General features: G+C 40.1%; 1 protein-coding gene across 1 annotated transcript; it reads left to right on the top strand.

Moving 5' to 3' along the window:
* Positions 1–5865: 5865 nt before the first annotated feature.
* LOC310944820 (calpain-5) lies at positions 5866–13639 on the top strand (the record flags this gene model as incomplete). Its single annotated transcript, XM_083910657.1, has 12 exons — positions 5866–6030; positions 7585–7716; positions 7802–8013; positions 8694–8886; positions 8962–9149; positions 9896–9973; positions 10483–10891; positions 10978–11100; positions 11198–11394; positions 12678–12796; positions 13098–13234; positions 13347–13639. 12 exons carry the CDS (start codon positions 5866–5868, stop codon positions 13524–13526), a joined length of 2133 nt encoding a protein of 710 aa, XP_083766783.1. The 3' UTR covers positions 13527–13639.

Raw genomic sequence — 13639 nt, 5'->3', positions numbered from 1 at the left:
TATTTAATTCTCTGTGTTCAAAATGTCTGACAAAGGCTTTTACTGCAAAAAGCCTGTGAAACAATGAATCAGGCTGTTGTGAAGGGATGTCGATACCTGATTTTCAAAATAAAACACCCAGAGCACAAGGCAGCTTGTGAACAGGCAAGGCATGCAACTGCTTGGGGCCCCAAGCTGATAGGGGGCCCCGACACTCGGAGTCTGAGGTTCGTTTTTACTGAAATGTGCAGTGACCACCACATCCCCGTCCCCCTTAAAAAACAATGGGGGTTTTGCAATGACATCTCAGTAGGAAACCTCCCTAAAGGGGCCCCACCTCTCTTTAACCTGCGTGAAGTTATGGTTCTGCAAGTTGGAAAATTAAGAGGATTATTTACATACACGTGTAACGTATATCATTTTTACTCAGTTTATACATGTTTTTTCAGTTATTTACAGTATTTTATTGTTCTATATATTTATATTGTTTTATAATGTGGGTTCTTAACAGTGTAATGTATTTTTTTTTTAGTTTATATAGTTTTTTAAAAGCTATTTACAGTATTTTATTGTTCTTTACGTGTATAGTTTCACATACTTTTTAATTACAAGGTTTATCCATGTTAATTCATTCATTTCGGAAAAAAAAATTTGATCTAATACTCATATTTTTCGTTGGTGTCAGATTATTTATAACATCATGATGATGAACACTGGTTGGAAGGGCCCCCTGGGAATTTTTGCTTAGGGCCCCTCCAGACTCTAGAATCACCTCTGAAAACACCTAGAGCACAGCATCTCTAAGTACACGTCTTTAAATGGGATAAATCATTGAAATAGTGTCAGAAGCTGTATAAATATAGTTTTGAGCAAGACTGATAAAGTTGTGTTCATCACACTGATATCTAGATAAATAGCATACTGGAAATTAGATTACTATTAGATTAGATTACAATTATTACAGTGCATTTGTACCGTATAATTTCAGAGAAATTTCAAGTTAAATGTCCCACAGTTGTACTTTTTAAGAAAAAAAATGAAAATGTAATTGAGTTGCACTAAAAACTAAAGTTCTGTTCTGGACAAATGTGACTCAATTGTGTTCAAGAATAGCAATTAAAACAAATTCAAATTAAGCCTCACATTAGCACTTTTTAAATTGAAAACATATCATATACTGTTTGAATATTCATTGTGAATTGATTTTAACGGCATCAAATAACTATTACAACTTTGTTCTTTAATATTGTGAAATGTGTACCAGTTTTGGAAAAAAAATATGTATTTGACATGTGACTTTATTATCGTTATACTAATGCAATAATAAGCGCACATGACTAATATAAGCTCGCTACATTTTCAAAGTAGTCAAACAACACAAGGAGCACATTTTAATTTCTACAAAGTTAAGTCTACTTTGTTGACACCTGCATTTTGTTAGTGAAATAATATAACTTTATGATAGTTTGTGTAAACATTTTACCTCTATGTAATTTACAAATATTTGTAAATATTTGCAAACCTCTTAAGGGATCATTTTAATGAATTTTTGAAATTCAGGAAATTATCTTTTTGCCCTGATGCACTTTGAAAGTGAACTGACTTTCTTCAAAAAAACAAAAAGTATCTCGGAATGGCTTGAAATTTACCATCATAAAAGTCGGCATCGCCCTGAACAAGGATCTGTTGAAAATATTTGCAAACCTTTTAAGGAATAATTTTAATGAATTTTTGAAATTCAGGAAATTATCCATTTGCCCTGATGCACTTTGATAGTGAGCTGACTTAGTTGACTCTCAAAAACAAAAAGTATCTCGGAATGACTTGAAATTTTCCATCATAATATGATGTTCTTAATACTGTTAATATATGTAATATATGTATGTTCGTAATGCTGTTTTTAACATGCAATTTGTTCAGCATGTGTTTTCAGTTTTTAGATGTCAACTTTACATTCAAATAAAAGAAAGTTCAATAAGAAGCCGCTTTTTCTCTTACATTTTAATCACATGATTGAAAAATCATGAAAGTTAATTGTATTATGGTTTGCCTTCCGTGCTTGTGGCCAGGTTCAAACAGAGATTTTGTGAAACCTAAAGTCAATGACATGTAACATGTTTTTCTTAACAAAAATGCCTTTAACTGTGTGCAATCATATTTTTTAAATAGATTATTGAAATGTACAAATAATACATGCTAAATAGTAATTTAATTGTAAAATACTGTGAAAGTAATTTTAAATGTCATTACACAGTATTTTTCATTTACAGGACAAAACTATACATTTCAGTGACGGTTAAAATATGTTAATTTTACAGTAACATAAACGCAACCCAGCTGCCAGTTCTTTACTGTTTTTTTTTTACTTTTTTGACTTAATCAATCCATATAATTCATCCATAATTCATTCCAGGGATCTAACAGGCTTTCTAGGTCATCAATAATGTACCATTACTACATGTTGATGATATACTACAGTATGTAGGAACAGGACATAATTGGCCTGGTATTTTTGGCAGTGAAGCAGTTAAAATAGACGGTGCTTGTCGCCGGGTTTCTCGGGTGTCAGGGGCAACAAAGTTGACAGCAACAGATACTCCAGGAGTCCCTCAGCTGGAGAAGAAAGAAAATGAGATACGTGGTGAGATACAAGGAGGAGAATGTGCTCAGTCAGAAGAGCAGAGGCAGCAGTGAGCAATACACACACACACACACACACACACGAAAAACACATTAGTTGATGTTGTCAGAGGAGTCACAGCAGTTTTCACACAGGTGTCAGAGGATACAGTGTCTGAAACTCAAGAGCGGCTGCAGTGAGCGAAGCGTTTTTCCTGTGGGTGTGTGTGTCTGTGTGTGTGTGTTTCCACGGCTTCAGTTGTGTGTTATGTCACTTGCTGTGTGTGACTGCGTGTGTCTGTCCATTGTCTGTGTGCTGGAGGCAGATACAGTTACACTGCAGTGTCACCCTCCTCCTGCATGTCACCACTCTTGCAGCACTTTTTGTCCTGCAGCATCACACAGCTGCTCTGAATCGTACCGTTTAAATTCCTTTACATTATGTTTTGTATTCAGGTCCAGTGAAGTCAAAACACTACATGATCGCCTCGTGGAAATGAATCCAATACTCCTGACAGAATCGGAGGAAGGAAGAAGAGGAAAACGTTGGTCTGGGCACAGTCAGCAGCAGGCGTTTAACAGCTGACTTTGAGCCAAACAACAACTAGAAGAAGAAAGAGCAAACACATGCTGCCTATTTTTCCTCACAACAACCATGGGTGGTCGTCTTTAAAGAGGAATTAGGATTCTCCCCAGAGGATTTTCCCAAATGATCCGAGAAGGACATGAAAGTGGATCCACTGCCGAGGCTCAAGGAGTAGACTCATCCCAGGAAAAGCAAGAGGATCAACTCCTAGTCTGATTTTAAGGTAAAAACAAACAAACTGCTATATAACCACAGAATTATCATGACTTAAATCTTAAAAGTATGACCCAGAATTATTAAAGGTTAATAAAATCTGAAGACTCATGATAGAACCAATATAAACTGATACAGCCGTTATAAACAAGATCACCTTTTCTATATGTGGTTGTTAACAAATTCTAATGGTACTGTACTTATACAAATGCATATCAGTGTTATTAATGTTGTAATGTTATCATTATTTCCTTAGTGTGTTATGCTACTAATTTCTATCTAGTGTCTCTCTCCCTCTCTCCCTCCCTCCCTCTCTCTTTCTCTCCCTCTTTCTCCCCATCTCGCTCACACCTCCCTTGTCTGTCTACCCACCCTCACCCCCACCCCCCTGTCCGGCCCGGTCCTCCCACACAACCTAATAAATATATAAATTAATAAAAAAAAAAACATAATTAGCAGGACGGGCATTACAGCTCCGTAATTACTCTCCCTGCAAACAGCAAAATCCGTTCAACACCAACAGACATGCAGTCAACCATTGTGCATGCCCAAGGTACTGGACAGGACAGGTTAAAAAAAAAAAAAAATCTGAAGACTGGATTGCTGTGACACCCGCAACCAATAAATCTAACATTTTCATAAGCCGTCACATGTTTTTCGACAAGTGACGCATGTATTAAAAACATTTTAACATTACTATAAAGCTTACATAGGTTATAACATTTTAAGGGAGAGCTTATTTCTATTTACATAAAACTTGGGAACTAAATGGTAAACAGTTTTTATGATAGTGTCTCATGTAAACACTGATTGTATATACGCACATGCTAAAATTAAAGAAATGATCGAAACCAGCTAATCCAAAAAACATTTAAATCGAATTTAAAAAGCCGTGTTGATGATCATTCGACTAAACTGTTCTTCACGTGTTAATGCTGTCAGCACTTCATGATACGTCTGCATTAATTATTAAGACGTGAGCGGTGGTGGAGAGTTACGAGGTGCGTGAAGTCAAGTAGTTAAGTTTTGAGGTACTTTGTATCAATTGTATCAGTTTAGTTTCTTGATACTTTACAGTTTCAAAGTAGTAATTAAAGCCCCACCACCAGCTGCATTAAAAGCTGTATTAAAGCATCATTTAATTCAATTGAATTATTTACATTATTCTAACATGGGCCACTCCACAAATGTATTCTTGCATTACGTGCTACTTTTACTCCAGTTAAAGATCTAAAAAAAACAGTTCCCACTGTTTCCAAGTCATGCATTATATTATTATATTAGAAATGTATGTTTACTTGACCTGTGTTTTCCTGCTGCTTATGTCGCCGATACACGGGGATACAAAACCTCACTGATAATTGATAACACTGACCTGCGTGGTATCTGCAAACCCAAGCAGCACCTGCAAAGTTTCATATGAGTTTGTCCACAGAACAGCAAGACCCTGAGATGACCCCGCTGTGAAAACACACACACACGCTTGCTGACTTAGGGTTAGCAGTTCATATCACTGAAGACTAAACCTTACTGCTGCCCTCAACCTAACCCTTCTCCATAACACACACACACACACACACACACACACACACACACACACACACACACACACACACACACACACACACACACACACACACACAGAGACCTAACAGGACCTCCTTTATCCTCTGCTGCTTGAAGATTCACACCCTAAATGACATATGTAAACAAATATTAACTGGTTTTAAGTTTGATCGTTGGTCCTTATTGCACATTTAAATGGCACACCACTCCTGTAATAAGTGAACAATGAAAGAAAGTCTAAAGTCATTCATATTTGAAATATGTGACATTTCTGACATAAAAAAGACATGTTATATATGTAATATGAAGTGAACATGAATTAGCCAAGGCATTCTTTAAATCCATACTAATCTCTCATGTGAGAAACTATAGTCAGAATATAATACAATATATATTTGCTAGCAATATTTTTTACTAGTTGTCCATGTTTTTAATTACTTAACTTTACATTTATTTCTCTGTTTTTTTTTAATTTTGATAGTATTTTGCATCATGAATGTTATTATTCTGAATACATAGTACATCCTATGCATATCAAAACAAGCACTTTTACGTCAAAACTGTGAAATATCATCATGAATATCTCTTAACCAGACGAGACCCTCATGATCTCACACTGCATTAGGCCTGAAATGCATTCAAACTGTACTTTAAAGTAGCCATTGGTTAATTTAATTAATAAAATGATAACAAAAATGAAATGTTCACTGGTTATATTGACTTTCTTTTTTAAAGTTTGCTAAATATTAAGTCAGTCTAATCTAACTTGACCTCAGTCTCATGCCTCTTTAGCTCAACTTTCCTACATTTCATCCCCACACTGATGTTTGTTGGTTGCCGTAAATCCCTCACAGTTCACCTCTTCCTGCCAACTTTCCTCAGGCGCCTGCACTCGGCCTAGAATGCCTGAGCGAGTCAGTGACTTCCAGGGTCAGAGCTTTCACAAGCTGAGGCGAGCCTGCCTGCGTCGAGGTGCGCTCTTTAAAGACCCCCTCTTCCCCACGACTGCCCAGTCCCTCTTTTACAGACGGGAGCGTCCGCCTGGACTGACCTGGAAGAGGCCGAGGGTAAGTGTGAGGTGTGTGTGGAGGGAGGGAAGCTCCTTGAGGATAAGGACACTCTTGACGTTATTAAGAATTATCTGAAATTTCAAATTTGTGACTCACTTTCCAGCATTGCACTGGTCCAAACTACTACTACAGTTATTTTACACATCTAAACTGAGTGTTGAACTCGGTGTGTTACATCTTCATCAGATTCGGTTAATTAAAGCGCTTTCTATTATAGGAAAGACGTCAAGTAGTGAAACCTTAGCACTGCAGCAGCAGGGACTCGTGCTGCTGCTGATGGACCTCTGTATTGTGTGTGTGTCTAGGCTATGTATTTATACACAGCATCGTTGAGTTAAAGAAAAGCAGCAACTGTTTAAATAGCCCAGATGTTTTTAGCACAGTGTCGACAGCAAGGTTGTAGCTAATGCACAAGTGTTTATTGTCACTGCACCAGTACAAGTGGCCTTTAATGGTGGTGCAGTGCACTGGAATAAACACAGTGAAACTCGAGAAGAAATTATTTATTGCCAAGTGCAGGGAAATATAATAAATATATTCTGTGAAATGGATTAGACGTTTATTGACAAAAACATAGCAGAGAATCTGCTGACATGCATTAGTGAGATTAGAAACGGGGTCAAAGTCAAGATTTTGGTCACAATAAACAGTAATAGATTCCTCCCAAAAAAGTAAACATGCAGAGTTTCTGTAGTGTTCGAGGTACATTTTGACCTATATTTATTAGACTACACTGACATTTATATAACATTTTGTCACATTTAAGCAGTTAAGTTGATTAACATGAGGCAGACAATGAATAAACCCATATTAAATAATACATTTTCAATCATTTGCAGAGCCTACGGACTGGAATTATGTTTCTGTTGCTCCACTCAGGCATTTAGCAGCATTTATCAATAAGGAGACGGATGATAGGGTGACATTTGTTGGCTCTCTCTGCCGATACACGCTCAACAACAACAACACAATTAAACATTTTGTAATTTCCCATTTGTTGTTGGAACAGCTCAGCTTGCAACCTGCTCATCTGTGCCTTTTATGAACTTGATATCGCCGCAGAGGCGGATTAGAGTTACGTTAAAGAGGTTATGGCCACCTAGAGTGTGTCTTTCTGTGTGTGCAGCAGCAGTAGTTCTGCTGTTACCTGACCCTGTCCAAACTGAGATCAACAGGTCCACACACACAGGATCTGTCTCCTCAGCAGTGCCCTGACACTGAATCAGCTCATAAAACACCGGGACTCTTCTAACTGCTGCTCAGTAATCACGAGGCTTATTACTGCGTGCTGACATAAAGTCAATGTTTGGAAGCCACAAGAATTGTTCATAAAACTTTTAATAGAGAAAGAAATGTTGCAGTTATTTCTACTTACTATGCTGCCTGTGTATTTGAATGTATTTGTATCATGTTTGAATAAATAGATAAATACACACTTGTTTTCTATTCACAGTGGACCGACGTGAAATGTGCAAAGTCTTGTGCTAATTCAGCTGCTGATTCTGCACTTGCCTTCACATGCATTTATCTGTACGTTTGATTCCAATCCAGGAAATATGCAAAGATCCTCGTCTTTTTGTCGACGGCATCAGCACTCGTGACCTGCACCAAGGCAGTCTGGGTAACTGCTGGATGGTGGCTGCCATTTCCTGCCTAGCATCTCAGCCATCTCTGTGGAAGAAGGTTGATTATTTGTGTTCTTTCCTCTTTGTCTCTTTCTTTTTTTCCCCGTTCATTAATGGCTTTTCTCCCACTCTGTGTCCCTCAGGTCATCCCCGATCATGAAGATCAGGAGTGGAACCCAAAGCGCTCTGACTTGTATGCGGGAATATTTCATTTCCGGTTCTGGCGCTTTGGCCGTTGGGTGGACGTGGTTGTGGACGACTGTCTGCCAGTCAGCGGGGATGGGGTGCTGCTCTTCTGTCGCTCAGCTACGCCGCGAGAGTTTTGGAGCGCCCTGTTGGAGAAGGCCTATGCTAAGTGAGCAGAACATGCTTGTTGATATTTGGTTCTTACCCTGATACATACGTCTGATAATATAACCCCAGGAGACTAGACAAACTGAGCCCTTCTTGTCCCCACCCGGCCCTGCACTGCTGCTGTATGCACACAAACGCTCCCTCAGTCAGGTCTAATAGTTTTTGCTTGACAGAACCCATGATCTGTTGATGGATGCAGCCTAATTCACAAAGAACAAGCAGAGGCAGAAACATGACAACAACCAAATCAATCTGTAAAGGTTACATACTGCAGCTTTAACTGTTAATCTGTAAATTCGAGCCTGATTGAGGCAATTCTTTCTAACAGTGATTTAGTGTATGCACCATTTGTCATGTTCTTTACTTGGCGTTGATCCCTAAAAGTCTTGGTTATGACTTGGTCTCGGTTTGCGTGGTCTTAAAGACAAAACCACATTATTTTAGAACAGTATTTAATATAAATACAGTGCTACGTCTTTGCAAACACCCATAAGAACCACCCAAAACACAGTCAAATGAAACCCTGCCATGCAACACCTTAAAAAGTTGTCTTAAAAAGAGAAAATACAGATACAAATACAGTTACTACACTTCATAGTCGTCTTTTTGCTGTTGAAATCAATCTAGGGATTAAAGCAACAGGGCCGCAGCAATCTAATCCACTCTTGGCTTCCTTCTTAGACTCAACGGTTGCTATGAGGCCCTGGAGGGAGGAAACACTGCAGAGGCCCTGATCGACTTCACTGGGGGAGTTTCAGAGCCCCTCAGTCTGGATCGCGAGGCCCTCATCCTGCACAGTGACCACAGGAGGACGTTCTTCCAGTCGTTAGCCAAGGCCCATGATTGCAAATCCCTCATTACTTGCTCCATACGGGTAAGGCTGTTTTTTCAGAAACTGGAGGTTTTTTATTATTAAAGATAAGGTCTGTATATATGTTCTGTTTCTCAGCCAGCAGAGGGAGAGACAGTGGAGTCTGTGTTGGACTGTGGCCTAGTGCGAGGACACGCTTACGGGATCACTGCGGTGAAGAAGCTGAGGCTGGGGGACAAGAGGACTGGAGCGATGTCCAGACTCTTCATGGTGCGAATGAGGAACCCATGGGGGACCACAGACTGGACGGGTGCCTGGAGTCAGAGGTGAGGGCACTTTATACCGTTATAGAGGTTCCATAAAAATGGACATACCCTTCCAGTTGCAAAAGAAATCCCCAATGTGAAGCTTTGAGCGTAGCTTCTGAAACCAGAAATGTCACCTGCAACCTTCACCTGCGATCACACTGGTTTCCACTCATATGTGCTGTACTTTATTGTCCATTTTCCTTTTCATGGTTAAACATCATGTTCTACCAAAGAAGAGCTGAAACTATAGCTATTGAGAACTTACATGAACTCCTCAAGAAATGTCTACTGACATTATAAATCATGTACGAAGTAGAAGCTAATATTCCTGTAGACTTTTATTCAAATATGCCCCTTTTTGTCGCCCCCTGGTGGCTGCTATTTATGTCCTATATTGTTGGCTTCACTTTTCAGACTGGATTTTTTATATACAGCCTATGCATCTGCCACATGTCAGACTGCTGCGTCACGTGTTTTGCAAAAGCTCTGGGAATCCCATCTGCATGGCATTTAATGGTGTCCGACTGTTTTTATAACATTTTTACAAGGCCACATATACAAATGCTACATCTGTCATTTTCATTATACGATGCTGAGAAACTCTTAAAATGGCCAAAATGGACCAATAAAAGGTTTCCAGAAGTTGAAACACGGCTTGTATTTTTCTTCATATGCCATTTCCATTGCACTGTGTCCTGCAGCTTTTACCATTTTTCTGCTCTGCTGTCTTTGAGTTTATTATTGGCCTTGCATGCCCCCTGCAGGTCACAGGAGTGGCAACAGATGAGTCGCGCAGACCGGGAGAAGATGGGCCTCATTGTTCGAGACGTTGGGGAGTTCTGGTAGGTTTGATTTTATGTGTGTTCAGGCCTGTAGGACAGAGACTCACAGATAATTTAAGACCTAACATTTTTCAGGTGTTTATTTCAGGTTCTAATCACTCTTGACAAGGCAGGGTAACAGTATCTCAACTCAAAAGCTGTAAAAATTGGGTGGCTGCTGTCTTATATGTGTATTTCTAATAAATGTTGTGTATTCAACTTGTACTTTTTTCCTTTGAAACTGACTTTTAGACATGCAGAATCATTTCATAAAGCCAAAAAACAGCTAATAACACAACCGTGGTGTAACAATCACATATATAGAGGTTTATTGACAGAAATTGAATGCACTACCAATAAATATGTTTGCATTTGTATATGTATATGTATTTGGAAAAGCTGTAGCTTGTGTCCTTCCCCTTCTTTCCTTTCAGTATCACCATCAGATGTCACTAATTCTTTCACACTTGACCTCTACAAAAGTGCAGTGTGAGTAAAGCCTTCACTGATGTCCTCACTCTCTCACTCAGGATGGATTTCGAGGATTTCTGTCACTACTTCACAGACGTGGTGGTGTGCAGGCTGGTGGAGAGAGCTCTGCTGTGGCCACGCTGTCATTGGAGAGAAGAGCGTTGCCATGGGGAGTGGGCTCCGGCTCCCGACACACCTGGATCGCCTCCGTCCATCGTCCTCCACAGCAACTACGCTCTGACCTCGGGCAAAACCAACATAAAACCCGGGGGGACTGAGCAGCGAGGGAACCGCAAGGAGGCCCGGCTCGGTGAGAGTCAGCAGCAGAAGAGAGGACTGTGTAAGCAGGACAAGGCGGTGAAAAAAGTGGTGAAGGATGACAGCGGAGAATGGGAGGCACAGACGGATAAGAGGAGTCGATGTGGAGGGTGCATCAACCACAGAGACACTTTCCTGCACAACCCACAGGTAACACTATCAGATTTTTTTCAGTGCAAAAAAAGATCTCCCAATTAACCCAAACCTTACCTTCTTTTCCTGTATTCATCCTGTAGTTTATGTTTGAGGTGAGAGACAAAGAGGAGGAGGTGCTCATGTGTCTGCAGCAGGAGGACAGGAGGATACAGAGGAAAGATGGAGGAGGGGAGAACCTGCCTATTGGCTTTGAGGTGCTGAAGGTGAGCGATAATGACCTGCCAAAAAATGGACACATGTTTTTAACTGCAGGTAGTAGCAGGAAGTGGTAGTGGATTTTTTTGCTGTGTTGTCCCTCAGGTGGAGGTGAACCGCTGCAGCCGGGTGCAGTGTGTGGTGGAGCAGGCGGCCAGCTCCGTCTACATGGACTCTCGCAGTGTCACGCTGAGGGCGACTGTGGCTGCAGGCCGCTACGTCGTGCTGCCCACCACCTTCCTGCCGGGCGCGACAGGTCGCTTCCTGTTACGACTCTTCTCCCATTCTCGTGTCAGACTCAGGTGTGTGTGTGTAGAAAGTAGGCATGATCTGATCTCTGAATGTTGAATCCCCCACAATGCATTGCACAAAAGGGGAAACACTATTGCATGATAACATGTTTTTCATCTTCTTGTCAAATGTTTTTTCCATTATTATGACATACTCTACCTGATCACATGATAACAAGATGACCTCATTATTATTGGGCCGTTGAAATATGAGACATATTTTTATAAAACATAAAACATTTATTTTTTATTTTTTGTTGTTGTGTTTTAAATTAATGTTGTTGTATTTGATTACTTTTTATAATGCGATGTGTGAAGGTTATATGTCATAATGTAAGACTGACATTGTAATAGGTGACACTTAAAGTAATACTGAGCTGAGATTCAAATGACCTTAATGTCATATTGTGTGTTTGTTGTATTCTTGGGTGAACGTGCTGGTTGTTGCCATCAGTGGGCGCTGTAGCGACATGAGAGGGGAATAGAAAGTGGGGAGAGGGAAAGCAATGTCTGTGGCAGCCTGACCCTTCTGTTCTGTAAGGAAATAAGGAAAAAAGATAATTGGTCATGAAGTGGTTAGTATTGTAAGTATATGGTTAGTATATATTTTAAACAAAATATTCAGATTTTTCCTGAAACATGTGAAACTTTAACTGTGCAAAGTACTGTAAGTATGAAGTTGACTTTAGATCCTTGTTTTTGTTTCTGTATGACTCAAAACAAAAGTAAAACAAATAAATCATTTGTCAGTCTCTCAGCATGTAGAGAATAATTACAAAAGGCACTTTTTAATTTGGTTTCAATTTGAAACACATCAATGTTGCTACCATGAGATTTTCTCTGGCTCTCTGGAGCAAAGAGAACTCTAAAGCTATGTAAAGTTGATGCAGGTTACTTCACTTGATATTGCTTGATATTCAAAACATTCTGATTTATTTTTGTGTATTTTAGTAATGGGTAAAAAACATACAGATACAGACCTTTATATAAGACTAGAGAAAACATTCAGAGAATGTTAAACCTCTGTCAATGCCGCTCTGTTTTTGAATCTGGAACACAAACAACATCATTTCTTCATCCCCAGAAAAATGCTTTCATGATAGGTCTGTAACTTTTTGAGTTATGCCGCTCATTTCTGCAGCCAAAAACATAATCTCCTTGGCAGATTCAATAATCTCTCACTCCATTTTAAGGCTGAAATATTTACAAATGCAGCCCCTTCGTTTGATATGATTTAACTTTAACAGCAGCACAATGCTTTCACTTTGATCCTCTAACATTATTTTCTCATGCAGGGAATTGAGGGAGGATTTGCCGTCTTCCTCCGTGTTCAATTGTTTTCTACCTCAACCTACAGTGGTGACCACAGTCCACCTCCGCAGGGCTTCAAGGCTCAGTCCTCCCAAAGAGACAGGTCACTCAGCACAAAAACACAGATGTTTAGATTATTTAAAACCATCCACCCATTTTCAACCTCTTTAACCTCCACATGAGGGTCGGGGGGGGTACTGTGCTAATCTCAGCTGACATTGGGTGAAAGGCGGGGTACACCCTGCCAAAGATGGTGGCCTTTGCCAATTTCGATCAATAAAGCCTCCTAAATGTCACATACTGGACCTTTTAAAGATGTCCTTTTGTTGGGCAATAACAAGGATTTCCCTCCACTGCATGTCTCTGTTTGTACTCTTATAGTATTTATTTGTCTGTGCTCACAGCTCCAGATGTTTATGCCATATTGCGATGCGAGAATGACACCATCAGGACGCGAGTGTTCAAGGCCGAGGGAAACCCAGAGTTCAACTTCAGAGCCATCTTCTACAGGAGATACCCTGACGCGCACCTCTCCATCGAGGTATTCACCTTACTATGGAGCTAAATCACTGCCACAAACATACCACGTTTCACAAATGTCCAATGATTCTGATTATTCTGAGCTGATAATAAGCCGTGTGTGTCGTGTGCAGTTATGGAACAGAGGTTTACTGTGGGACACCGTCCTCGGCGCAGCTCGGCTCCAGACGGTGGAGAACGAGAGGACTCGGAGCCACGTGATCGACCTGCGATTGACCAGCCAGTCGGGCTCTCCACGCAGAGGCTGCGTTCACGTCGAGACGTCCTCCAGTGTCTGCCTCACAGACTTGTGACAGCATTCTCTGGTTGCTCTGGTAACTACATCAATCCATGGCAACCACTCTCCTCCCTGCTGCCAAACTTACTTTAGTTGTTTGTTTCCTTTTTTTTAAATAATATTGATTAA

This window comes from Microchirus variegatus (assembly GCF_963457635.1).
Source record: "Microchirus variegatus genome assembly, chromosome: 2".
NCBI lineage: Eukaryota > Metazoa > Chordata > Actinopteri > Pleuronectiformes > Soleidae > Microchirus > Microchirus variegatus.
The sequence above is the reverse complement of the archived record's forward strand: the minus strand, read 5'-3'. Positions and strand labels throughout refer to the sequence as shown.